The 27,203-nt window shown below is 39.1% G+C and overlaps 1 protein-coding gene across 4 annotated transcripts in view; it reads left to right on the top strand.

Moving 5' to 3' along the window:
* RNGTT (RNA guanylyltransferase and 5'-phosphatase) overlaps window positions 1-27,203 on the top strand; it is a 331,246-nt gene that overhangs the window by 30,215 nt on the left and 273,828 nt on the right. For all 4 annotated transcript variants that reach the window (XM_011941909.1, XM_011941908.1, XM_011941911.1 and 1 more), the window contains 2 exons: window positions 21,429-21,504; window positions 23,565-23,805. In XM_011941909.1, coding sequence (XP_011797299.1) covers window positions 21,429-21,504; window positions 23,565-23,805 — 317 coding nt within the window. The remainder of the gene's footprint in view (window positions 1-21,428; window positions 21,505-23,564; window positions 23,806-27,203) is intronic.

Below are 27,203 nucleotides of genomic sequence, written 5' to 3'. Positions count from 1 at the left end.
CCCAAGTACCTGGGATTACAGGCATGTGCCACCATGCCCAGCTAATTTTGTATTTTTAGTAGAGATGGGGTTTCTCCATGTTGGTCAGGATGGTCTTGAACTCCTGACCTCAGGTGATCTGCCCGCCTTGGCTTCCCAAAGTGCTGGGATTACAGGTGTGAGCCACCATGCCCAGCTTACATTTTGTATTTTTGGTAGAGATGGGGTTTCACCATGTTGGCCAGGCTGGTCTTGGACTCCTGGCCTTGGGTGATCTGCTTGCCTGCCTGGGCCTCCCAAAGTGCTGGGATTACAGACGTGAAGCACCGTGCCTGGCCAATTAAATGTTTTCTACATAACCAGCCATTTGTTTCAGCGTAGTTTATTGAGTAGTTCTTTCTCTTCTTAGGACTAGATGATGTAAATTAGCTTCATATATCTACTCTTTGAAAATATTTCCTATTCATCTCATTTTAATTTTTTGGTAATATTTTAAAACTTTTTTTAATCAAATTTTTTTATGTCTTGCTTGATTTTAAGTAGCTAATGTTTTTCCTTATTTAGATAATTGACAGAAAAACTGTTAGAAAGTTTGGGAATATATTGAGAACATAAGATAAAAAAGAAGACATCAGCAACTTTCCTGGAAACAAGCAATGATTAGTTAGAAAATATGATTAGAAAATAGTCCTATTAATCTTAATAATATTGGCTATCACATATTGAACATTTCCTTCCTGCAAGTCTTTGTGTAAACCCTGTCACGCACATTGTCTCATTTTCTTTTCGTAGCAATTATATTAGGTAGATGGTATTGTTATGTCCCTAAACTGAGAGTTGGAAAAATTAAGACTGCTGAAGGGTATCTCACATCAGCTAGTAAGGGCTAGAGCCTGGATTATATCCTAAGCAATCTGAGTTGCAAGTTCATGCTTAAAACTACCTCTCTCTTCTATAACAGAAGTACAAAACACCAAGGAATTGTTACTAATAAATGTAGATGGTCTTAAGAAAATAAATTTAAATATTAAAATAAACACGAAGAAATGGAGAGGCATTACTTGTTTCCACATTAATTTCAAAGTTTTAATGTTATTCCAACAAAAATCCCAATGAAAATTGGGCAGAATTACTTTGAAATTAATTTGTAAAATCCCCCACCTCTATTAAGTCACTGAATATTACCAAGCACAGAAAAAAATTTGGTAAATCAGACACGCAAGATTATGAGCAAGAAAAATTTGAAAAACAAGAGTAATGAGGAGATTTTTCTTTCCAGTCATTAAATCGTATGGTAAAGCAATGGAACCAACAGCAGTAGTTCCTGGTGGTAAAGGAGATGTTTTTAAAATCGAGAGGAAAGGTGTGATTTTTCACCAAATGGTGTTCCATTAGCCAACCACGTAATAAGTGAATTTTAGGTGTATTAAATATTTTTAAAAGGATCAATAAGAATATAGGAGAAAATAGTCAATATTTATTTAATTCTGGAGTAAAGAAAGAAGGATATTCCATGTATATCACCAAAGACAGAATCCATAAATGAGTATTTTTCTTTTAGGAGTGCTCCTGGACTGCCTGCGTCAGAACCACCTGCAGATACTTGTTAGAAATATATGTTTTAGGGCCTATCCTGGATCTACATAATTAAAATGTCTAGGGATGAATGTTAGGAATCAGATTTTTTTTTTTTTTTTTTTTAAAGAGACAGGGTCTTGCTATGTTGCCCACTTGGAATGCAGTGGCTATTGATAGGCATGATTATAGCATACTACAGCCTTGAACTCCTGTCCTCAATTGATCCTCCTGCCTCAATTGATCCTCCTTCCTTGGCCTCCTGAGTTGCTAGGAGTACATACACCACTGCACTTTCGCCAGGAATCTAGATTTTCAAAAGAAAAGTATTAGGTGTCTTTTATGCAGACTTAAATTTGAGAACTGCTGTTGGAATTTAAAGTGTGGTGCCTGTTAATGATGATAGTAACAGCTAGTTTTTTTTTTTTTTTTTAAGTTGGTCCTCGCTGTATCGCCCAGGCTAGAGTGCAGTGGTATGACTTCGGCTCATTGCAACCTCTGTCTCCAGGGCTTAAGTGATTCTCCCACCTCAGTCTCCCAAGTAGCTGGGACCGCAGGCATGTACCACCACACCCTGCTAATTTTTGTATTTGTAGAGACACGGTTTCACCATGTTGCCCAGGTTGGACTTGAACTCCTGGGTTCAAGTGATCTACCCACGTTGGCCTCCCAAAATGCTGGGATTACAGGCGTGAACCCTTATTTATTAATAAGCTAGTATTAATAAATGCTTATTATTTGTTCAATGGACTTGGGAAACTATAGATAAGGAAACTGAGTCTCAGAGAAGTTAAGTACTTTGCCCATGATCATGCATCTAATAAGTAGTTGAGCCAGGTTTTTTCTTTTTTTTTCTTGTCACTGCTATACTAACATGGACAAGCCAGGTTTTTAATCCAGTTTCTGGCTTTAACGTTGAAATCTATAATTAGTTGCTATGCTGATTTCTAGTTGGCCACATAAAAGTGAAACATTTTCGTGTTAAAAAAAAAAAAAAAAAAGGTGGGTGTAGTGGCTCACTCTTGTTATCTCAGCACTTTGGGAGGCCAAGATGGGAGGATCATTTGAAGCCAGGGGTTTGAGACCATCCTGGCTAACAAAGTGAGACCCTGTCTCTGTAAATAAAAAAATTAGCTAAGTGCAGCAGTGTACTCCTGCAGTCCCTTAAGAGGCTGAGGTGGGAGGACTGCTTGAACCCAGGAGTTTGAGGTTGTAGTAAGGTATGATCACACCTGCACTCCAGCTTGGGCAATAGAGTGAGACTCTGTCTCTTGAAAAAAAAAAATTGGAGAGGAAAATCAGGGCAAATAAAAAAACAAAACATAAAACAACAACAAAAGACACAACAGAAGGAAGGCAAAAAGATGTTGGACAAATTGGGGTCTGGCTTGGTGGCACGTACCTGTAATCCCAGCTACTTGAGAGGCTGAGGCAGGAGGATTGCTTGAGCCCAGGAGTTTGAGGCTGGTCTGGGCACCATAGCAAAAATTCTGTCTTGAAAAAAGATTTTGACAAATTTGGAAAAATATCTGAAGCATATGTGACATAAAAAACTAATAATCTTATTTTTGAAGATATCTTATATACCAGTAGGTGAAAGAGGCATTCCTTAATAGAAAATTATGGAAAACAATGAAAGAGCAATTTACAGAATATGAAATACAAGAAACCAAGAAACATGAAAAAATTGTTCTCACTTGCTAATGAGATACCAATTAAAATACATGCTGTTAGCTGCACTCCACATCAAATTGGCAAAGATTAAAAAAATTGTATTTCTGAGAGCTCCTGGGGGACTTTGCCCTGCACCACCTGGGAGTGGTGTCAGTTCAGTTCCGGATTGAACAAGGCCCTTGCACATGGCATGTTGGGGGCCCAGCCTAAAGTTCTTGTCACCTCCTCATGCGAAGCTAGCCAGCCATCACTATCCTGGGTGGAGCCCCCCAGCATTGAGGTGGCCCTTGGCCACCCCTCCTCAGGGCCTCCAGGATAACTGAGTACCCCTCCCAGTGGCTTCCCCTTCCCCTCCCTGGGGCTGCCAGGGGCAGGTCGCTCTGTGCCATGGACTGAGACCAGCTCCTGGTGACAGAATGACCTGTTTGTTGGAAATGCCTTGTTGCCAGAGAAAGGAATCTTGAAACAAAACTATTTAGTTTAATTGTGAACTGACCACAGGGCAACTTTTAAAAAAAATCAACTTATTAAGTTGGAGCACTATAATAGCTCTTGCTGATTTAGCAACGATGTGTTTGCTAAACACATAATGTTATGTTTTATGAGGAAAAGGGATCATAAGGAAGAGTGATGACATTAGGTGGGTAGAAGTAGCCTCGTGTTAGTGTCTGTTTCTACACAGAGCCTTTGGGTTTTGTTCTCTTTGTCAAGTAAATGTTTGTTGCATACCCTGCTGCACAGAGAACCTCCCTGCATCTGTTTCTCTGTTCATCTGTGGCTGACTCAATAAACTTTTCCTTCTTGGCTAAAAAAAATTATAATGTCTGTTAGTGTCAAGGATTGGATAAAATGGGTGAATTCATACATTTTAGAGTGTTAATTGATAGTCTGTGCAGAGGACTCTGTGGAGAGAGAACATGGTGGTATTTCTCAAGATCCTTAAAAGTGTTTCTCTTGACTCATCAAGACCACGAACTTATTTTACAGAAGTAGTGAGAGATGGACATAAAGAGTTATGTGAAAGGAATTTCATCACAACTTCCTTGGTAACAAACAAATGACCTGGACACAACAATCATCAATGGTCAGTAAAATCATTAAGTAAAAGACAAAATGAGTAGCCACCACTTGAACCCACTTACTCATCTTAGTACTGCTAAAAGTGGGACAACCAAACATTATGTGCTTCTTGATGTGTTATGAAAGAAAATACATAGTACCGTCTGTAAAATATTCTTACCTAAAGTCTTAAAAGTGAATCTAATTATGTCTCTGGATTTAACTATCAATTTACAAGACATGCAGGAGATAAGAGAACAAGCTGATTGATACCATGAGGATGCAATCAGATAAATCCAGAATGTGGAACATTTCACAGAACAATGGCTAGGTTTTTCCATCATATTGATGGCATTTAAAAAAAGAGGGAATCAGGGACACTTGAGAGACATAACAAAAAATGCAATTTGTGGACATTGTTGGATCCTGGTTTGAAAAACTAACTTTATCCCAACACTTTGGGAGGCCGAGGTCAGGAGATTGAGACCATCCTGACTAACGGTGAAACCCCGTCTCTACTAAAAAAACACAAAAAATTAGCCAGACGTGATATCGGGTGTCTGTAGTCCCAGATACTCAGGGGGCTGAGGCAGGAGAATAGCATGAATCTGGGAGGTGGAGCTTGCAGTGAGCCGAGATCGCGCCATTGCACTCCAGCCTGGGCGACAGAGTGAGACTCCGTCTCAAAAAAAAAAAAAAAAAATTTTTTTTTTTAAGGTACTCGAGGAAATCTGAAAAGAAACTAGGCTGTAGATGACATTAAGGAATTTATAACTCTTCTTTTGGTATAATTATTGCATGGTAATCATATGAAACCCAGAGTCCTTGTTAGAGATGTATACTAAAACATTTTTAGTGACGTATCTGTGATTTGCTCTAAAATACAGTTAAATGTCATGAAAATACTAATTATCCTGATTTGATCATTATACACTGTAGACATGTATTGAAATATCACACTCTACCCCATAAATATGTACGGTTATTGTGTATCAGTTAAATAAGAGCTGGGCCCAGTGGCACATGCCTGTAGTCCCAGCTACTTGGGAGCTAAGGTGGAAAGATTGCTTGAACCTAGGAGTTGAAGTCCAACCTGGACAACATAGTGAGACCTGGTCTCTAAAAAACTTTTTAATATAATAAAGGCAAAAAAAATTAATGCAGTTGTTCCTCAGATTCCTCGGGGGGTTTGGTTCTAGGATCCCCCTCAGATACCAAAATCCTCTGATGCTCAATGCTCAAGTGCCTTGTATAAAACGGCATAGTATTTGTATATGACCTATGAACATCCTGCCCTTTTCTTTAAATCACCTCTAGGTATTACTTACAATACCTAATACAGTATAAGTGCTATGTGAACAGTTACTATACTGTATTTTTAAATTTGTATTTTTTTTTTACTGTTTTTTTTTTTTGTTGTTGCTGTTACTGAGCTTTTTCCCAAATATTTTTAATACAGATATAGGAAGGCCAATTGTACTCCAAAAATATTATTAAGGGTGGAGAATGAAAAAAAATCGGCAAAATGATAGTTACCAAAACTGGATAATGGATACATGGGGTTTCATTTTTCTATTCTCACTACTTTGGATATGTCTGCAAATTTCCATAATAAAAATAATTTGAGAGTACTGCCCCAGAGAAGCTAACAATATGATAAAAATCGAAAACATCTGGTTCTAAGGGTTTCAGATAAGGGACTATGAAGCTGTAGTTACTGCTAAGGATTAGGAAAGGTTTCAAGCTTCTGTGTGTTTCAAGAACTTTGTATTTCCACCAAGCCTACAGCATTAGCCCACAGCTTCACCAATTATCAACTGATAACTGAATCAATTGTCAACTGTAATTGATAAATTAACAATTATATTAGCTAATTCAAAGATTACTTTTTTTTTTAAAGACCAGGTGTCACTGTGTCACCCAGGCTGGGATTTTTTTTAAAACCAAGACAGCTTTGAAAAGAAACCTGAGTCTAACTTTTACCACATCACAGATGTTTACTACTGGTCACAAATATTGATCAGTGAGAGTCTGTGCAAGGCTGATAAAAATCCCTTCTCTGAAACTAAAAATAAATGAAAGTACTATAAAAGCAGGACAGTGTTTTCAGATCCTAAGACTACTTAAGCTGGATTCTTTAATGCTTTTTATTTAAAAAGGTGTTATCAGCAATCAGATCTGAGACCAGTTCCTGTTATTGTCTCTACAGTAATGTTATAAGAAATAACTGGCAATACATCCTGTGTTCCAAAATTTGGCAGGCCCAAAGCAAATGTTTCCACTTCAATCCACATGAACAGAATCACTGCTGGTAATATAAAACAAGTTATATATATATCACTAGGTTCTATAAATTTTATAACCTGTAAACACTCAAAACAATTAGATTTTTTTCTTATCAGTTCTTCTAAGAATACAACTGCACAATTTATAACAAGGATGAATTTGTTTTCCTAAACCTGGAGTATGAATCTTTCTAAAATCATGACCTCTAATGCCAGAGATTAAAATTGCTTGACTGCCCTCCTTTGAATTCATTAAGCATATTTAGCGTTTACCCCTATAATGGCTTCTCTCAACTGAGAAAACACTTTTGTGAGTTGTTTTTAATTATTCAGATAAAGGCCTCAGTATTACCTTAAGCTGTGTAGGTTCTAGTCATACACCTCAGTATATGAGTATATATGTGTGACTGTTACATATATTCATGTAAATATATGAATATATGCACACACACCCTTAATATATTTCATGTATATCCCATAATATTGTTCTGTTATATAATAGCTGCATACAGTACCATATAAATAACCTGCTTTTTTCAAAACAAAAAATATAGTATAATAACTGTTCACATAGCGCTTACATTGTATTAGGTATCATAAGTAATACCTAGAGGTGATTTAAAATTAAAAAATTTATCTAGCTAGTGAGATAGAAATAAAATTGTGGGCCAGGTGTGGTGGCTCATGCCTGCAATCCCAGAAGATCAAGACCAAGGATCTCTTGAGCCCAAGAGTTCAAGACCAGCCTTGGCAACATAGAGAGACCCTGTCTGTACTCCCACCCAAAAAATAGTATATGTTGAGATCAGGCTTTATTTAAAAAGATACATTGTCACTAGCCCTTTATAAACTGCCCCTAGCATGTATAGCTATAGCTGATCTCTCTGTCCATTTGTTGGGGAGTTTCTTTTCCTAGTTTGATTGTAAATGCTAATACATTTATTTCATTATATTAGCTTGCCTAGAAAAATTTGAATAGAAGTTGTCTTGAAATAGTTAATTGTGAGCTAATATTTAGTTAAAAACTGAGGCTTACTTACCACTAGATGGACCCATTCTCATGATGAAGAAAACTGGAAATTGCTTTAAAAAAATACTGAAGACATATCTAAGCTTGTAGTATACCTAATTAATGGATTTTTTATATCAAATATGCAATCTCCCACATTTTTCTATAGAGGTTTGTTATGATGGTTTTGTAACTTTATAACCCTATCTGTAAATGTTTTAATGTATAACTGAACCATTAGACTAAGACTCTGTGTATTTGCATATAAAGAATATTGAAAACGGTACTTTCCTAAAGTACATATCTTCACATGGCGTATTAGCTAATTGACAATTATTCTTACATTTCCTATTCATAAAAATATTTAATCTTGCAAGAGTAAAAATTGGATACAAAAACAGTAGCTTAGGTGAGAAACATCAAAAGTTGAAATATTTGTTGTTTGAATTGGTCTGAAATAGAAGATAGTAAGGAAATTTACATGTTGGATTAAGACACATAAATACAAAAATGCATTTGCAGTGCACATCTTTGTGTGGCTTTTTTGAAGCACTTTTTCTTACAAAGTAATGGAGATAATGGAATTTATAGATTTTCTTGGTCATAGCTATTTATTTCTAAGCAATGTCTTTCAGTTCAAGACTGATCTCTTTATTTTTTATCTTCTTCCTTCAGAAACTTCATTTCACTTATGTTGTTTCTATTATTGTTAAGCTTTGTGGTTTAACTAGGTTCTTGTCCTGAGCCTGTAAACATACCTAAACTTGTTAAATAATCTCCTCCCGCTAAAAAAAAAAACCCGTACACTTCTTTCTGTTTTGCATTCCCTCTTCCTTTCTCAGCCGACTTTTTAAAAGAATCTATACTTAAATCCATTTATTCCTATCCACTTTGTTGCAGTCTGGAGTCCTCCCTCAGCACTGTTTTTTGTTTGTTTGCTTTTTAAGACTGTGTCTCACTCAGTCATCCGGGCTAGAGTGCAGTGGTGTAATCATAGCTCACTGTATCCTCAACTTCCTGGTCTCAAGCAATCCTCCCACCTCAACTTCCTGAGTAGCTGGGACTACAGGCACTTGCCACCATGCCTTGCTATTTTTTAAATTTTATTTTTTGTAGAGATAGGGTCATACTCTATTGTCCAGGCTGGTCTTGAACTCCTGGCCTCAAGTGATATTCCTGCCTCGGCCTCCTAAAGTGGCAGGGATTACAGGTGTGAGCTACTGCACCTGGCTGGCACTCTTAATCAAATAGCAATTTTCCATTCTAATCATTATGTGACATTTAAACACTCATATTTTAGAAAAGTTCCCTTACTTGGCGTACATGACCCTGTGTTTTTGTTCTTTGAAGCCCATCATGATTCATTCTCAGTCTTTTTTTGAGATGATGTCTCACTCTGTCGCAGTGGCATGATCTCAGCTCACTGCAGCCTCTGCCTCCTGGGCTCACGCGATTTTCCTGCCTCAGCCTCCCGAGTAGCTGGGATTACAGGCCACCGCCATTAACTTCAGTTAAGTTTTATATTTTTAGTGGAGATGGGGTTTCTCCATGTTGGCCAGGCTGGTTTTGAACTCCTGGCCTCAAGTGATCCACCAGCCTCAGCCTCCCAAAGTGCTGGGATTACAGGTCAGAGCTGTAATACAGCTGTAATCAGCTGCAATCAGGAGTGGTTTTTCTAAACTCTGGTAATTTTATTGCCATGCTTAAAATTCTTCACTATATCTCCATTGCCTTTATACTCTTTAGTATGTTTCACAAGGTTTTTCAGGATTTTGACCCTTTCATTCTCTCCAACTGCATTTGGCATTTCTTACCACACCTCATATTCCAGCCATTCTGATTTATTTATAATTTGCCATATGTGCTTTTTTGATGAATATATTTACATTTGCACAGATTGTTCCTACTGTCTGCAGTTCCATTGTATAAATATCCTTGTTTATTGAGGGTTGGTCAATGACTAAGGTTTTTATTCTAAATATTAATGGTTATTTTATTATACCAGGAATGTAGAAATTGGTGATTTGGCTCAATTGATAGTTTTCAAAAAATTTTTAAGAGTAACATGTTTTGTGGTGGGCAGGCCTATGCAAACCTATCCCCAAAGTCCAAGGAAGCAAAGAAACCAAAGAAAGAGGCTGACAAATCCGATTTCTTAGAAAGAGATATTTAATAGGGACTTAAAAAGAAACCAAGCCTGCATCTCAGGTGGCAGTGAGATAAGATGGTGGATCCCCAACATTACTCCCAAGAGCCAGGGCTTATATACCTTAGGAAACAGGTGATTGAGAAGGGATAAGTAGAACAAGTAAGTACAATCACATCAAGGTTGTTTTTACCCATGGACAGGATTTATAGTTGGGACATGCTCTTACACAAAGAACAGAAGATAAACTAGAAATCTTAGAGGCCTTCTCAGAACTGGGGTTAATCAGAAGTCAACATGGGCAGATTAGCATCCAAGATGGAGTTGCTTTGGCCTCCACATAGCAAAAGCTTTTTTTGGAAAGAACTACCATAATAAACAAATGAGATTAAAGTGATTTTTTTGGCATATGTTTTTAAATGTATCAAATATATAATCTGGATTTTTGATAAAGTTCATTGCTGAGAACAAGGCCATACTGATGAACACAAACATTTGGATTATGTTATTAATACAAACTGCAGACTTATACCAGCATCTCACTTTAGCATCTAGCTAAAAAAATCAACATATTGAGGTATAATTTTATGTAAAACAGCATTCATTTACATTGTACAATCTGATGATTTATTTTAATTTTTGAGACAGTGTCTCACTCTCACCCAAGTGGGATTGTAGTGATGCCATCGTGGCTCACTGCACCCTCCACCTCCTGGACTCAAGCAATCCTCCCCTCTCAGCCTCCTGAGTAGCTGGGACTACAGGCACTGGGATTACAGGCACACACCACCATGCATGGCGAATTTTTGTATTTTTTCTAGAGACAGGGTTTCACCGTGTTGCCCAGGTTGGTCCTGAACTTCTGGGCTCAAGTTATTTACCCAGCTTGGCTTCCCAAAGTGCTGGTATCACAGGTGTGAGCCACCAGCCTAGAAGAGTCTGAGGTTTGATAGATGTAGATACTGGTAAAACCACAGTATGAGGGTTCTAGTTCCTCTGCATCCTCAGGAACACTTGATAGGGGGTCACTCTTTTCAATTTTAGCTATTTGAATGAATGTATACTAGGATCTCATTGTGGTTTTAACTTGCATTTTCCTGACAATTGATGATGGTAAGCAACTTACGTGCTTTGTGGTCTTACATATTTTATAAAGTTCAGATCTTTTGCCCAGGTTAAAAAAAAATTAAGTTATCTTATTGAACTGTAATGGTTCTTTAAAAAAAACCTTTTTTTTGTATCAGCAAATATTGCCTGACAAAATAGTTCTTTATATATTCCAGATATAAGTCCTTTGCCAGATATATGTGTTGCAATTATTTTCTGTGGCTGGCCTTTTGGTTTCTTTATTTAAATTTAAATTTTAGATTCAATGGGTAACATGAGCAGGTTAAGACCCCACCCATTGGATCATCTGGAACTTCCGTCCGGCGACGAGAGACAATAGAGACTGACTGGATATTCTCTCGGTCAAGGTCCAAACCTAAAAGACTCACTGGCACAGACATGTTATAAGGGTATATTGTGAGAGGCAGCAGTTTGGGCATCTGTTGGTTTTATTACCCAGGTAGTGAACATAGTACCCAATAGGGAGTTTTTCAGCCCTTGCCCTTATTCCTGTCTTCCTCCTGCTGGAGTCTCCAGTGTCTGTTGTTCTGTCTTTATGTCTGTGTGTACCCAAAGTTTAGCTCCAGCTTATAAGTGAGAACATGTGATATGTGGTTTTCTGTTTCTGCATTAATTCACTTGGGATAATGGCCTCCAGCTGCATCCATGTTACTGTGAGGGATGTGATTTCATTCTTTTTTATGGCTGCATAGTATTCCATGGTATATATGTACTACATTTTGTTTACCCAGTCCACCATTGATGGACACCTAGGTTAATTCCATGTCTTTGCTATCGTAGATAGTGCTGTGGTAAGCATAGAAGTGCAGGTATCTTTTTGGTAGAATTTTCCTTTGGGTATATTTCCAATAATGGAATTGTGGGTCAAATGGTAGTTCTGTTTTTAGTTCTTTGCAAAATCTCCAAATTGCTTTCCACAGTGACTAAACTAACTTACATTCACCCCGACAGTGTATAAGCATTCCCTTTTCTCTGCAGCCTCTCCAGCATCTGTTATTCTTTGACTTTTTAGTAATAGTCATTCTGACTGGTGTGAGATGGTATCTCACTGTGGTTTTTATTTGCATGTCCATGGTAAGTGATGGTGAGCATTTTTTCATTTTTGTTGGCTACTGGTATGTCTTCTTTTGATAACTGTCTATGTCCTTTTCCCACTTTACAATGGGGTTATATGCTTTTTGCTTGTTGAATTATATAGATTCTGGATATTAGTCCTTTTTCAGATACACAGTCTGTGAATATTTTCTCCCATTCTTAGGTTGTCTGTTTACTCTGTTGATAGTTTATTTTGCTGTGCAGAAGCTCTTTAACTTAATTATGTCCCACTTGTCAATTTCTGTTTTTGAGGACTTAGACATAAATTCTTTGCCTCGGCTGCTGTCCACAAGGATATTTCCTAGGTTTTCTTCCAGGCTTTTTATGGTTTGCAGTCTTACATTTAAGTCTTTAACCCATCTTAAGCTTTTTTTTTTTTTTTTTTGCATGCGGCGATAAGTAGGGGTCCAGTTTAATTCTTCTGCATATGGTTAGCCAGTTTTCCTAGCCCAGTTTATTGAATGGGGTACCCTTTTCCCATTGCTTATTTTTGTTAACTTTGTTGAAGATTGGTTAGTTGTAGGTATGTGGCTTTATTTCTGGATTCTCTATTCTATTCCATTTGTCTATGTGTCTATTTTTGTAGGTGTACCATGCTCTTTTTGGTTACTGTAGCCTTATTAGTACAGTTTGCGATTGGTTGTAATGTGATGCCTTCATCTTTGTCCTTTTTGGTTAGGATTGCTGTGGCTATTTGGGTTCTTTTTTTGGTTCCATATTTTATAATAGTTTTTTTCTTCTGTGAAAGAAAAATGCTGTTGGTAATTTGACAGGTATGGGGTTGGATCTGTAGATTGCTTTGGACAATGTGGACATTTTAACAATATTGATTCTTTCAATCCATGAACATGGAATTTTTTTTTATTTGTGTTGTCTGTGATTTCTTTCAGCAATGTTTTGTAGTTCTCCTTATACAGATCTTTCACCTCCTTGGTTGGGTATATTCCTAGGTATTTTATTTTTGTGTGTGGCTATTGTAAATGGAATCGTGTTCTTCATTTGGCTCTCAGCTTGAACATCATTGGTTTATAGAAATGCTATTGACTTTTGTATGTTGATTTTGTATTCTGAAAATTTACTGAAATAGAGAACATTTGATGTCCTATCTTCCTATTTGGATGCTTTTTATTTCTTTCTTTTGCCTGATTGCTCTTGCTAGGACTTCTAGTACTGTGCTGGATAGGAGTGGTGAAAGTGGCATCCTTGTCAGGTTTGTTTTCTTAAGGGGATTGGTTCCAGCTTTTATCTGTTCAGTATTATGTTGGCTGTGGGTTTAGCATAGATGGCTCTTATTATTTTGAGGTATGTTCTTAAGTGTGTAGTTTGTTTAGGATTTTTATCATACAGGAATGTTGGATTTTGTCAAATGCTTGTTTTGCATCTATTGAGATGATCATGTGGTTTTAGTTTTGAATTCTGTTTATGTGTTGAATCATACTTATTCATTTGCATATGTTGAACCAACACTGCAACCCAGGAACAAAGTTTGCTTGAAGCAGTGAATTAACTTTTTGATGTGGTGCTGGATTTGGTTTGCCAGTATTGTTTTGAGGATATTTGTGTCTATGTTTATCCGGGATATTGACCTATAGCATTATTTTTTTGTTGTGTTTTTGCCAGATTTTGGTATCACAATATGCTGGTTTTGTAGAATGAATTAGGAAGGGGTCCCTTCTCTTCAATTTTTGGGGATCGTTTCAGCAGGATTGGTACCAGCTCCTTGTATGTCTGGTAGAATTGGGCTGGGAATCCATCTGGTCTAGGGGTTTTTTTTTTTTTTGAAACAGTTTCACTCTATTGGCCAGGCTGGAGTGCAGTGCTGCAATCTTAGCTGGCTGCAACCTCTGTCTCCTGTGTTCCAACAATTCTCATGCCTCAGCCTCCTGATTAGCTGGGATTACAGGTGTGTGCCACCATGCCTGGCTAATTTTTGTATTTTTAGTAGAGATGGGGTTTCGCTATGTTGGCCTGGCTGGTCTTGAATTCCTGGCCTCAGTGATCTGCCTGCCTCAGCCTCCCAAAGTGTTGGGATTATAGGTTTGAGCCACTGTGCCTGACCAGGGCTTTTTTTGGGGTAGGTAGGTTTTTTATAACTGGCTCAATTTCGGAGTTCATTATTAGCTTGTTCAGGGTTTCAGTTTCTTCCTTCTTCAGTTGTGAAGTTGTGTGTTTCCAGGAATTTATTCATTTTCTCTAGATTCTCTAGTTTGTGTGCATAGAGGTATTCAGAATAGTCTCTGAGAATCGTTTGTATTTCTGTGGGGTTGGTTGTAATGTCACTTTTGTAATTTTAAATTCTGCTTATTTGGATCTTCTCTCTGTTTTTTTCTTTGTTAATCCAGCTAATGGCCTGTCGATCTTGTTTATCCTTTCCAAGAAACAACTTTTCATTTCACTATATAGTTTTCTTTGTATGGCTTTTTGGGTCTCAATTTCTTTTTGCTCTGCTTTGATTTTAGTTATTTCTTTTCTCCTGCTAATTTTGGGATTTGTTTGTTTTTGTTTTTCTAATTCCTTTAGATGTGATATTAGATAGTTTGAGATCTACTTTTCTTTTCTTTTTCTTTTTGGTGACAGGATCTCACTCTGTCAGCCAGGCTAGAGGTCAGTAGCATGATCATAGCTCACAGCAGCCTCAAGCTCCGGGGCTCAAACAGTCTTCCTGCCCGAGCCTGAGTAGCTAGGATTACAAGTGCATGCCATCACGCCTAGCTGATTTCCAAATTTTTTTTTTTTTTTGTAGAGATGGGGTGTTGCTTTATTGCCCACTCTGGTCTTGAACTCCTGGGCTCAGGTGATCCTTCTGCCTTGGCCTCCCAAAATGCTGGGATTACAAGTATGAGCTACCATGCCCAGGCGTTTCTATCTTTTTCTTTTTATTTTATTTTTTGAGATAGGGTCTTACTTTATCACCCAGGATGGAGTTCAGAGGCACAATCTTGGCTCACTGCAGCCTTGACCTCCCGGATTCAAGCAATCCTCCCACCTCAGCACTCCCCCAGTAGCTGGGACTACAGGCACGTGCCACTATACCTGGCTTATTACTTTCTTTCTTTCTTTTTTTTGCATTTTTTTTGTAGAGACGAGGGTCTTGCTATGTTGCCCAGGCTGGTTTCGAACTCCAGACCTCAAGCCATCTGCTTGGCCTCCCAGAGGGCAAGAATTACAGACATGAGCCACTGCCTCCAGCCATTTCTATCTTCTTGATGTAGGCATTTAGTGCTGTGAATTTTCCTCTTAGCACTAATTTTGCTGCATATCAGAGATTTTGGTATGTTTTACCTCCGCTTTCATTTGTTTTCAAATAATTTTTTGTTTTCTTTCTTAATTTCGTTGTTTGCCCAAAAGTCATTCAGGAGGAAGTTGTTTCGTTTCCATGTAATTGTGTGGTTTTGAGAGTTTATCTTGGTATTAATTTCAATTTTTATTTCACTGTGGTTCAAGCACATACTTGGCATGATTTAGATTTTTTTAAAAAAATTTATTGAGACTTGCTTTATTACCCATCTGGAAGTTCTTGTTTTATGAATCTGCATGCTACAATACTGGGTGTATATACATTTAGGATACATAAGTCTTCTTGTTGAATTGAACTTTTTATTATATAATGATCTTTGTCCTTTTTTATTGCTGTTGGTTTATTTATCTGAAACAAGACTAGCAACCCCTGCTCTTTTTTGTTTTTCATTTGCATGACAGATCTTTCTCCATTCCTTTACTTTGAAGCTGGGCGTATGAGTTGGTTTCTTGAAGATAGCAGAAAGTTGGTTCTTCTTCTTTTTTTTTTTAATTCAATTTGCCACCCTGTGTCTTTTAAGTGGAGTGTTTAGACTGCTTACATTCAAGGTTAATATATGTGAGATTTTTTTCCAGTGATGGTGCTGTTGGCTGGTTGCTTTGTAGCCTTGATTGTGTAATTGTTTTACAGGGTCTGTGGGCTGTGTACTTACATGTATTTTTGTGGTAGCAGATACTGTTTTTGTTTCCATGTTTAGAACTCCCATAAGTATCTCTTGTAAGGCCAGTCTAGTGGTAACAAATTCCCTTAGCAATTGCTTGTCCCACAGATATTTTATTTCTCCTTTGCTTATGAAGCTTAATTTGGTGGGATATGGAATTCTTGGCTTGAATTTCTCCTAGGATGCTAAATATAGGTCCCTAGTCTCTTCTGGCTTGTAAGATTTCTGCTGAGAAGTCTGCTATTAGCCTGATGAGATTCCCTTTGTAAACTCTTTTTCTAGTTGCCTTTAAGAGTTTTTAACTTTTACATTGACCTTGGAAAGTCTGATGACTGTGCCTTGATGATGGTCGTTATGTATAGTACCTCACAGGGGTTTTCTGAATTTCTTATATTAACATGTTGACCTGTCTAGCAACTTTGGAGACATTTTTGTGGATTATTTCCTCAAATTTTTTTTCATGGTGCTTATTCTCTCTTCTCAGGAATACCAGTGGGTTGTAGGTTTGGTCACTTTATATAATCCCATTATTTCTCAGAGGCTTTGTTCATTTGTTGAAGATTCTTTTTCTTTATTTTTGTCTGACTCAGTTGCTTCAAAGGATTGGTCTTCAAGCTCTGAGATTCTTTCCTCTGCTTGGTTTAGTCTGTTGTTAATCATCTCTTATAAGGCTAGTTGTTAAGATTTTTAATTGTATTTTGAAATTCCTGTGGTGAATTGAATTTCAGATTGGTTCTTCCTTAGTATACCTATGTTCTATTTCAAATCTTGGGTTGTTTTTCTGGCTTCCTTGGATTGGGTTTCAACCTTCTCTTGGGTCTTGTTGAGCTTCCGTGCCATCCATATTCTGAATTTTGTGTCTGTAATTTCAGAGATTTTCTTCTGGTTGGGATCCATTGCTAGGGAGTATATGCAATCCTTTGGAGATAACAAAACACTCTCACTTTTTGAATTGCCAGAGTTCTTGCACTGATTTCTTCTCATCTGAGGGAACTGGTGCTTCTTTTTCTTTTTGTATTTGCTGTTGATTGAATGGGGGGTTTTGTTTTTATATTCTTTTGTCCCTTGAGAGTTTGACAGTGGTGTATATTGTGTATAGTCAGTTGGCTTCATTTCTGGGTACTTTCAGAGGACCAAGGGTCTGTATGGGTTCCTGGGTTGTAGATAGGTTTCTGTGAGGGTTTCACAGGCTTTGCATGTTAAAGCAGTGTATTTTTGTTTGGTGGTGTAATTCAAGCTGCAGTTGGTGCTTAAATGTTAGGGCAGATAGGCTCTTACACAGCTGCGCACGCCCTCTTTGTATTTCACTGTATCCTCAGCAGTGCTCTGGAGAGAGGAGGCAGGGGGTAAGATAGGACTTTCTCTCCATGTCTGTTCTTAAGCCTTGGTGGTATCCCCCTCAATACTGGCACTGTCTCACGTTTCCTTTGCTCTGTGTGGGGCTTTGGTGGGCTTCTCTTCCTGCTCCCTTAGGTATGATTCAAGCCAAGGGTTAGGCCACTAGGAGACCTGAAACTCCTTAGGGACCTACCAGTCTCCTGTGCTTGTCAGTCAGAGTGGGTTGTGGGTACGTCTGCAGGTGGTCTGATAATGCAGTGGGTCAAGCAAGGGTGGTGGATCCTCAGGCAGGGAAGTGACACTGTGTGTGTGTAGCCAGTATAATGACCATGGCCTGGGGTTTGCAGCCCAGTAGATGGCTGTGTGGCCCTCACAACTTGCACTCCCCCGACCTGGCTGGTCTCTCTCTGATGTCTGTCCCAGGAGCAGGCACAACTGGACGGGCCTGCGTGCCCAGTTTTTTGAGCCATTTCAGATGTTCCAGGCCATGGGGCTTCCTGGGGAAGAAACCTTGGCTGGCTGTCAGGCCACACCTATCCTGGACTGGTCTTCTGAAGAGAGGGATGCCTAGTTTCCAGGCCACGCTCTTCTCTGTGTTCTGAGAGTGAGGGCTCCTTTCCTGCCCAAGCTCAGGCTGCAGATCTCAGCTTAATACTCCTGGGCAGTGTGCCTGAGTCCTGGGGAGTTGGGACCAGGCCTGCACATTTGTCCTCTGGCCCCTTGGGATCAGGGACTGTCTGTGCTGGGAGTGATAAATTGCTTCCAGGCTGCCAGCAGAACACTCAGGCAGGGAAGTGGAGGCTGTTCTATCAGCACCCTCTTGTGGGAGCAGCCAGGCAGGCAGTCTTGGAAGAGCTGGCAGGCAAAGGGGCATGTGGATCAGATACACTCCGGTCGTATGGCAGTGTCAATCTTACTCTCTTTGCCCAGCAGATAGCAGGACCTACAGCCACTCAGTACAAGCTGGAGAGCCTTGGAGGATGGGTGGTGGTGTTTTGCTGCAGCTGCACTGTGGTCTGTGGGGCTCATGGCTACAGTCTTGTAGCTAGGATCCCAGAGGACCACGGTGGGAGTGTGGTGCCCCAGGGTTCCTTCTCTCAGCCCTCCCTTAGGTCCAGACCGGAACTGGGGGAGTCCTGGTGCCTAGTTACTCCAAGCAGTCTGCCTCGCTTCCTCCCTCTTCAAACACTGTGTCTGCATTGCCTCTCTATTGGCTTTCAGTGTTTTCTCTCAAAATATCTGTTCAAAGTTGCAGGATTTTTATTGTCAAGTTTTTGGTGGTTCAGAGTTTGGTGGCCTACTTGATACTTTGGTTCCTTTTCATGGAAGAGGCATTTTTCAGCTGTAGGTAGTTGGTCATCTTGCCCAGAACTCCTTTTTTTTCCTTAACGATGTCTTTCAAAGAGCAAACTCTTACTATTTTGAAGTAGTCTGATTTATCAATGTTTTTCTTCATTTCATGCTTTTTGTGTTTAAGAAATCTTTTCTACTCTAAGCTTGCAAAGATTTACTTCTATATTTTCTTCTATAAGTTCTGTAAATCTATCTAGTTTATTTCTGTATTTGATCTTAGTTGTACTCTATCAGTATGATCTATATATATAGAGAAGAATAATTTGTAGAAGGTAATGTTAGAAAGATACAGGCTGGGCATTGTGGCTCACGCCTGTAATCCCAGCACTTTAGGAGGCTGAGGTGAGAGGATTGCTTGATCCCGAGTTTGAGAGCCGCCTGGGCAACATAGTGAGACCCTGTCTTTACCATAAAAGAAAAATTAGCTGGGGACAGTGATGTGAGCCTATAGTTCCAGCCACTCTGGAGGTTGAGGCGGGAGGATCACTTGAGCCCAGGAGGTCAAGGCTGTGGAAAGCGATCATGTCACTGAACTCCAGCCTGGTTGACAGTGAGATCCTGTCTCTAAAAAAAAAAAAAAAGATACAGCTTAAATATCAGGATATCCTTTAATTAAATAGAAATAACAGGAAAAGCTTCATTTTGAGGACTGTAGGAGAGTCAGCAATATTGTCATGTTTTAATTACTGTTTTCAAACTAGTTATATTAACCTGTTCTCACTCTGGTATAAAGATACTACTCGAGACTGGGTAATTTATAAAGGAAAGAAATTTAATGGTCTCACAGTTCTGCATGCCTGGGGAGGCCTCAGAAAACTTACAATCATGATGGAAGGGGAAGCAGGCACATCTTACCTGGTGAGAAGAGAGAGCGAGCATGTGAAGGAGGAACTGTCAAACACTTACAGAACCATCCGATTTCATGAGAACTCACTGTCACAAGAACAGCATGGGGGAAACCACCTCCATGCTTCACTCACCTCCCACCAGATCCCTGCCTCGTGGGGATGGTGGGGATTACAAATTGAGGTGAGATTTGGGTGGGGACACACAACCGAACCATACCAGTAGTTAAAATGATCTTGAATATGTTCTGAAAAAGAGTTTAAGAAAATAAATTTCCTTTCTCAGCTGGTTTCTTTCTTCTAAAAATTTATTTCCAAAGATTATAACCTAACTTGAAAATACAGTTAGTTTCTAGGGGGCTTCAAGGTAACTTTATTTTTATTGTACTTTGTGTCTATCAATTAATTATTTTCTGTAGCTAGTCACTTTTGTTGATTATAGTTAATTAGTATCAGGCCCCATATGAATTTATATTTCTATTAGTTTATTTGCTCTGGTCTAGTTTCTGGATTTTAGAAAATAGGGTTTGACTATTTTGCAAATATATGCCATTGATCATGAAGAGGACCGTTTTTTTTCTACTAGAGAAATTTAAAGCTTGAGGGTCAGAAGGGTCTTGCGGGTATGTGTTTTATGTGTCCTTTTGAGTTGTGTGTTTGATGAAAATACCTCCTTATTTAAAATGCTTGGAAACTTCTAGTTTTAGTAGAACTTGTTAAACAGTAGAGACAGTTTTAAATCTATACACCTATATATTGCACTTAAACTTCTAGCTAGCTATAAATTAGATTCTAAGCAATTTAAACTGACAAATTATGAAGTTATAAGAGGTGTTTCAAGTTAAAAAATTAAAAAATGTCATTATTTTATAAACTAGCTGAAATGTTTTGGTTGCAGGTTGGAGTTTTAAAGTAAATGTGACCTCTTAAGTGACGTATTAATTTTTTTTTTTAATTATACTTTAAGTTCTAGGGTACATGTGCATAACGTGCAGGTTTGTTACATATGTATACTTGTGCCATGTTGGTGTGCTGCACCCATCAACTCGTCAGCACCCATCAATTCGTCATTTATATCAGGTATAACTCCCCAGTGCAATCCCTCCCCCCTCCCCCCTCCCCACGATAGGTCCCAGTGTGTGATGTTCCCCTTCCCGAGTCCAAGTGATCTCACTGTTCAGTTCCCACCTATGAGTGAGAACATGCGGTGTTTGGTTTTCTCTTCTTGTGATAGTTTGCTAAGAATGATGGTTTCCAGCTGCATCCATGTCCCTACAAAGGACGCAAACTCATCCTTTTTTATGGCTGCATAGTATTCCATGGTGTATATGTGCCACATTTTCTTAATCCAGTCTGTCACAGATGGACATTTGTGTTGATTCCAAGTCTTTGCTATTGTGAATAGTGCTGCAATAAACATACGTGTGCATGTGTCTTTGTAGTAGAATAATTTATAATCCTTTGGGTATATACCCAGTAGTGGGATGGCTGGGTCATATGGTACATCTAGTTCTAGATCCTTGAGGAATCGCCATAGTGTTTTCCATAATGGTTGAACTAGTTTACAATCCCACCAACAGTGTAAAAGTGTTCTTATTTCTCCACATCCTCTCCAGCACCTATTGTTTCCTAATTTTATTCTACACCTCTCATGTCTCTTCACCGTGCCAGACTAGAGTCAAGCTCAACAGGGTCTTCTTTCCCCGCTGATTCCGCCAAGCCCGTTCCCTTGGCTGTGGTTTCGCTGGATAGTAGGTAGGGACAGTGGGAATCTCGTTCATCCATTCATGCGCGTCACTAATTAGATGACGAGGCATTTGGCTACCTTAAGAGAGTCATAGTTACTCCCGCCGTTTACCCGCGCTTCATTGAATTTCTTCACTTTGACATTCAGAGCACTGGGCAGAAATCACATCGCATCAACACCTGCCGCGGGCCTTCGCGAGACGTATTAATTTTAACCAAAGCTACTTTATTTTCTAGGTGTTCATTGTACTCATGGCTTCAATCGCACTGGTTTCCTCATATGTGCCTTTTTGGTGGAGAAAATGGATTGGAGGTATCTGTATCTTGTTATAATGGAAGATGTATTTGTAATTAAAATTTTTATTCATATTTTAGTTGCAGAATTTGTATTATCAAGTTTTTGGTGAACTCATGATTAATGTAATTTGAACTGCTTTTCATTTATATATGGTTAATCTTTATACTACCATTGCTTGGTGTGTGTGTGTGTGTGTGTGTGTATGTATGTTTTGTTTTGTTTTTTTGAGACAAGGTTTCCTCTGTCATCCAGGCTGGAGTGTAGTGGTGTGATCATGGCTCGTTGTAGCCTTCACCTCTTGGGGTCAAGCAATCCTCCCACCTCAGCCTCTCAAGTAGCTGGGACCACAAATGTATGCCACCTATGCCTGGCTAATTTTTTCCTTTTTTAAATTTTTTTGTCTAGTGAGGAGGTCTCCATATGTTACCCAGGCTGGTCTTGAATTCCTGGGCTCAAGTGATCCTCTACCCTTGGCCTCCCAAAATGTTGGGATTACAGGCATGAGCCACCACATCCAGCCAGCTGTTTTGTATTAACCAGCAAAACACTTTGAGTGCTTATTAATTTCATAAACTGTGTATTTACTTTTTCAGATTTTTTTTCACCTCTTATAGAATTATCGCAGACAGATTCTTCTAATATTTTGTATTTGTATCCAGCTTTGGAAATTACTATTGTTGTTTTTTAACTTTTAAATACAGGTTGTGTATCCCTTATCTGAAATGCTTGTGAGTAGATGTGTTTCGGATTTTTTTCATATTTTGGAATATTAGCATTATATTTACCAGTTGAACATCCTTAATCTGAATATCCAAAATCAGAAATGCTCCAATAAGCATCTCCTTTGAGCTTCCCATCAATGCTCAAAAGATTTTGGGTTTAGGAACATTTAGGATTTAAGAGTTTTGGATTAGGGATACTCAACTGATAGCTTTTTTATAGCTGTTGAGTACTAGGAAAAGTTTATAATGATATACAAAAGGAATTATTTTTGGGAGAGTGTTACTCCATTTAAGTCAACCAGCATGTGTTTATTGAACATCTGTTATTTTTGAAGCATGTTTTTAGATCCTGAGAGATTATGACTTTAGTACCTAATATTCTTTTTTTTTTTTTTGAGACGGAGTCTCGCTCTGTCCCCCAGGCTGGAGTGCAGTGGCCGGACCTCAGCTCACTGCAAGCTCCGCCTCCCGGGTTTACGCCATTCTCCTGCCTCAGCCTCCCGAGTAGCTGGGACTACAGGCGCCCGCCACCTCGCCCGGCTAGTTTTTTGTATTTTTTAATAGAGACGGGGTTTCACTGTGTTAGCCAGGATGGTCTCGATCTCCTGACCTCGTGATCCACCTGTCTCGGCCTCCCAAAGTGCTGGGATTACAGGCTTGAGCCACCGCGCCCGGCTAGTACCTAATATTCTTAGGAGAATATTTTACTAACTGAATTTTCTTGTTGACTGATGGAGCGTCATTTTTTATGTTTACAGAGGTTTTCACATAGTAGGTCCTTTTTTGAATATAATCAGATGAAGTACACGTATGGTTTTTGCATTTTGCAGTATGCATTGTTGGTGGTTCTGTACTGCATGTACTTTCTAGCTCTGACCATTCAGATGCTCTCCACAGTTATCTCAGTTTCCTGTGTCAGATTCAGCCTATGCTTACCCTCTCTTTGATGATCTAGACTCAGTGCCTGGATCTGTTGAAAGTTCCTGTAAAATCAATATGCTTTCATTTTGCTCACATTGTTGTTTTTTTGACTGGTGTTTCCCTGCAGAGTCAGACCTCAACCTTCAAGACTTTATTTAAATTCTTCACAGACCCTATCTAGGCCTCTACTATATACTCACAGCAATTTACTTTTAGAATTTCAGGATTTTCAGAATACCTTATGTTAAAACGTTTTCAGAACGAATTTGTCCCTTAATAGATTGAATGACTTGAGGGTGAGGATTGTGATTTGTCCATTTTATAAACTTCTATTATACTTTATATGGAGCCTTGAATATAATCAGTGAGATTTTGATAAGCCTGCATAAATGGAGGATAGCGAGGAAATTGCATGGTGTTTGTTTCCCATAGTATCGAAGCAGCAGTTGCTACTTTTGCCCAAGCCAGACCACCAGGAATCTACAAGGGTGATTATTTGAAGGAACTTTTTCGTCGGTATGGTGACATAGAGGAAGCACCACCCCCACCTCTATTGCCAGACTGGTGTTTTGAGGATGATGAAGACGAAGATGAGGATGAGGATGGAAAGAAGGAATCAGAACCTGGGTCAAGTGCTTCTTTTGGCAAAAGGAGAAAAGAACGGTTAAAACTGGTAATGTTTAAAAATATTATAATAGGTTTTATTTCTTCTGCAAGCTTATTGATATTTATAAAAATGGAATATTGGCCATGTTTCTTTAGCTAGGTTTGTCAGATGATTCATCCTAGCCCTTTCTAAAAACAAATTTTTTTTTTTTTTTTTTTGGAGACAAGGTTTTGCTCTGTTGCCCAGGCTGGAGTGCAGTGGTAGCCGTGACCTCCTGGGCTCAAGTGATCCTCCCACCTCACCCTCCTGAGTAGCTGGAACCGTAGACACGTGGCAACATGACTGGCTAATTTTTAATTTTTACATTTTCTGTAGAGAAGGGTCTCACTTTGTTGCCCAGTCTGGGTTTGAACTCCTGCGCTCAAGTGATCCTCATACCTTGGCCTCCCAAAGTGTTGGCATGACTGGCATGAGCCACTGTGCTTGACCTTTAATAGCCACGAGTCTTTTTCAAAGAGAAAAATTGCAGTTATGTAAATTTCTCCTGCTTTTGTTTCTTAGGGAAACCAAATAACTTTTAGATATTAGATTGAAAACTTACTATTTCTTTACAAAGAATTATGAGATTTCAACTAAATACCTAGTGATTATTTTTGCTAATGCTTTACAAAATTGTCACACAGTTAAAATAACTTTACATATGAATTCTGCATCCCCCTCCGTGGGTGATGCTTTCATGCTTTCCATAAAATTAAATCAAGAAGACTCACTTCTCTAGCCAACCTTTAATAATCTTCTAGAGATAAAAGAGCTAACCATAAATATGAGGAGTTATCTTCTTTTATTGGACGATAGAGGAACTGTTGAGAGGAAAAGTACTGGTTGTACTTGTACACACACAAGTATATGAGATAGGCCAAAGGGAAAAGTTGGGAAAAGTTAGGAAAATTATGGAGGTAATTGTGTTAATGAAATTATTAATTAAGGTTCCTGGTATATTATGGTTGAGTGGTATACACCATGACTCATTTAGTAGGCATGGTTCACAGGCAAGGAAGTAAATGCTTTGTTAGTTTATGTAAACCATATCAGTTATTTTTGGCTTAAAAATTTTTTTTGTTTGTAAAACAATTTTTTTTTTTTTTGATACGGAGTCTCGCTCTGTTGCCCAGGCTGGAGTGCAGTGGTGTGATCTCGGCTCACTGCAAGCTCCGCCTCCCGGGTTCACGCCATTCTCCTGCCTCAGCCTCCCGAGTAGCTGGGACTACAGGTGCCCACTACAATGCCCGGCTAATTTTTTGTATTTTTTTTAGTAGAGACAGGGTTTCACCATATTAGCCAGGATGGTCTCGATCTCCTGACCTCGTGGTCCACCTGCCTTGGCCTCCCAAAGTGCTGGGATTACAGGCATAAGCCACAGCGCCCAGCTGTAAAACAATGTTTTAATTACATTTACACATTTTAAATTTCAAGACTATAAGGACACTGAAATGTGTAAATTGCTTCGAAACATAGAAATTATTTCAAAAGTAATTTATTCCTTTAGTCTGATTTATTATTTCCTGAATTTAGATATCTGAAATTACTGAGTCACATACCTAGGAAAATAACAATCACATTCTAAGGAAACTTCAATAAGCAGCATAGCATAAAATACAGGTTTTGTTTATTTGTTTGTTTTTGGAGACAGGGTCTCAACTCTGTTACCCAGGCAGGAGTGTGGTGGCAAGATTATGGCTCACTGGTGGCAGCCCAGCCTTGACCTCCCTGGGTTCAGTGATCCTTCTACCTCAACCTCCTGAGTTGCTAGGACTACTACAGTGAATCTCTTACAAGCACCATGTTGCTGGATTCAGACAACAGTTTTTGCCTTATTATTTAGTCCATGTACATTTCGTGTAAAGATTAGATTCAAATTGTCTTACTGGTTTTTTTGTGCCACTAATGGTATGTTCCTTTCTCGCCTTCTTTATGGTTGCTTTTATTCTTCTATCACCCCAACCCATTGCTTGTTGACCGTACATTCCTTTACTGTTCTTTTATTAGTTACTGAAGATTTCATGGCCAGGTGCGGTGGCTCACGCCTGTAATCCTAGCACTTCGGGAGGCCGAGGTGGGCGGATCACGAGGTCAGGAGATCAAGACCATCCTGGCTAACATGGTGAAACCCCCTCCTACTAAAAATAAAAAAAGTTAGCCAGGCGTGGTGGCGGGTGCCTGTAGTCCCAGCTACTCGGGAGGCTGAAGCAGGAGAATGGCGTGAACCTGGGAGATGGAGGTTGCAGTGAGACTCCGTCTCAAAAAAAAAAAAAAAGATTTCACTATATATCTTTGACTTTTTAAAGGCTGGTATATATTAGTACTTTTGTCACTTTTTAGACAATGCAAAAATCTTATTTATTTCTTGAGACAGGGTCTCACTCTGTCACTCAGGCTGGAGTACAGTGGCTCGTTCATAGCTCATTGTAGCTTTAGATCCCTGGGGTCAAGGGATCCTCCCACCTCAGCCTCCCAAATATCTGGGATTACAGGTCTGTGCCACCATACTGTGCTAATTTTATTATTATTTTTTGTAGAGACAATGTCTTGCTATGTTGGCAGGGGTGGTCTTCAACTCCTGGCCTCAAGTAATCTTCCTGCCTTAGCCTCCCAAAGTAGTAGGATTATAGATGTGAGCTGAGTCACTGCGCTTGGCCAATAATTTTACAACCTTTTATTCCACTTCCTTCTTCCTTTTTTGGTATTGTATATTTTAATTCTATGTATATCTTTAAACCCCATGATGAGACCTTTTATTTTTATTTTTATTTTTTTTAAAGAGAGAGGATCTCACTCTGTCATCCAGGCTAGAGTGCAGTGGTGTGATTGTAGCTCACTGTACTTTGAACTTCTGGGCTCAAGCTGTCCTCTCATCTCAGCCTCCTCAGTAGCTGTGACTACAGGTGTGTGCCACCATGCCTGGCCATGACATTTTTATACAGTTATTATTGGTTAGATATACCCACATATTTACCCTTTCTACTGCTCTTTCTTTCATATATTTTTGTGGTTCCATTTTGGATAGTTTTCCTTCTAACTGACGAGCTTCCTGTAGTATTTCCTTCCACGTGGGTATGCTGTTGCACATTCTTTTAGTATTTGTGTGAAATTGTCTTTTTTGACATCATTTTGAAGAATGTTTCTTCTGAGTATAAAAATCAGGGTGCTTGGCCAGGCGCAGTGGCTCACGCCTGAAATCCCAGCACTTTGGGAGGCTGAGGCGGGCGAATCATGGGATCAGGAGTTCAAGACCAGCCTGGACAACATGATGAAACCCTGTCTCTACTAAAAATACAAAAAATTAGCTGGGCAAGGTGGCAGCCGCCTGTAATCCCAGCTACTTGGGAGGCTGAGGCAGGAGAATTGCTTGAACCCGGGAGGCAGAGGTTGCAGTGAACTGAGACTGCACCAGTGCACTCCAGCCT

The sequence above is a fragment of the Colobus angolensis genome, unplaced genomic scaffold (genome assembly GCF_000951035.1).
Source record: "Colobus angolensis palliatus isolate OR3802 unplaced genomic scaffold, Cang.pa_1.0 Scaffold203, whole genome shotgun sequence".
Lineage (NCBI taxonomy): Eukaryota > Metazoa > Chordata > Mammalia > Primates > Cercopithecidae > Colobus > Colobus angolensis.
The sequence above is the reverse complement of the archived record's forward strand: the minus strand, read 5'-3'. Positions and strand labels throughout refer to the sequence as shown.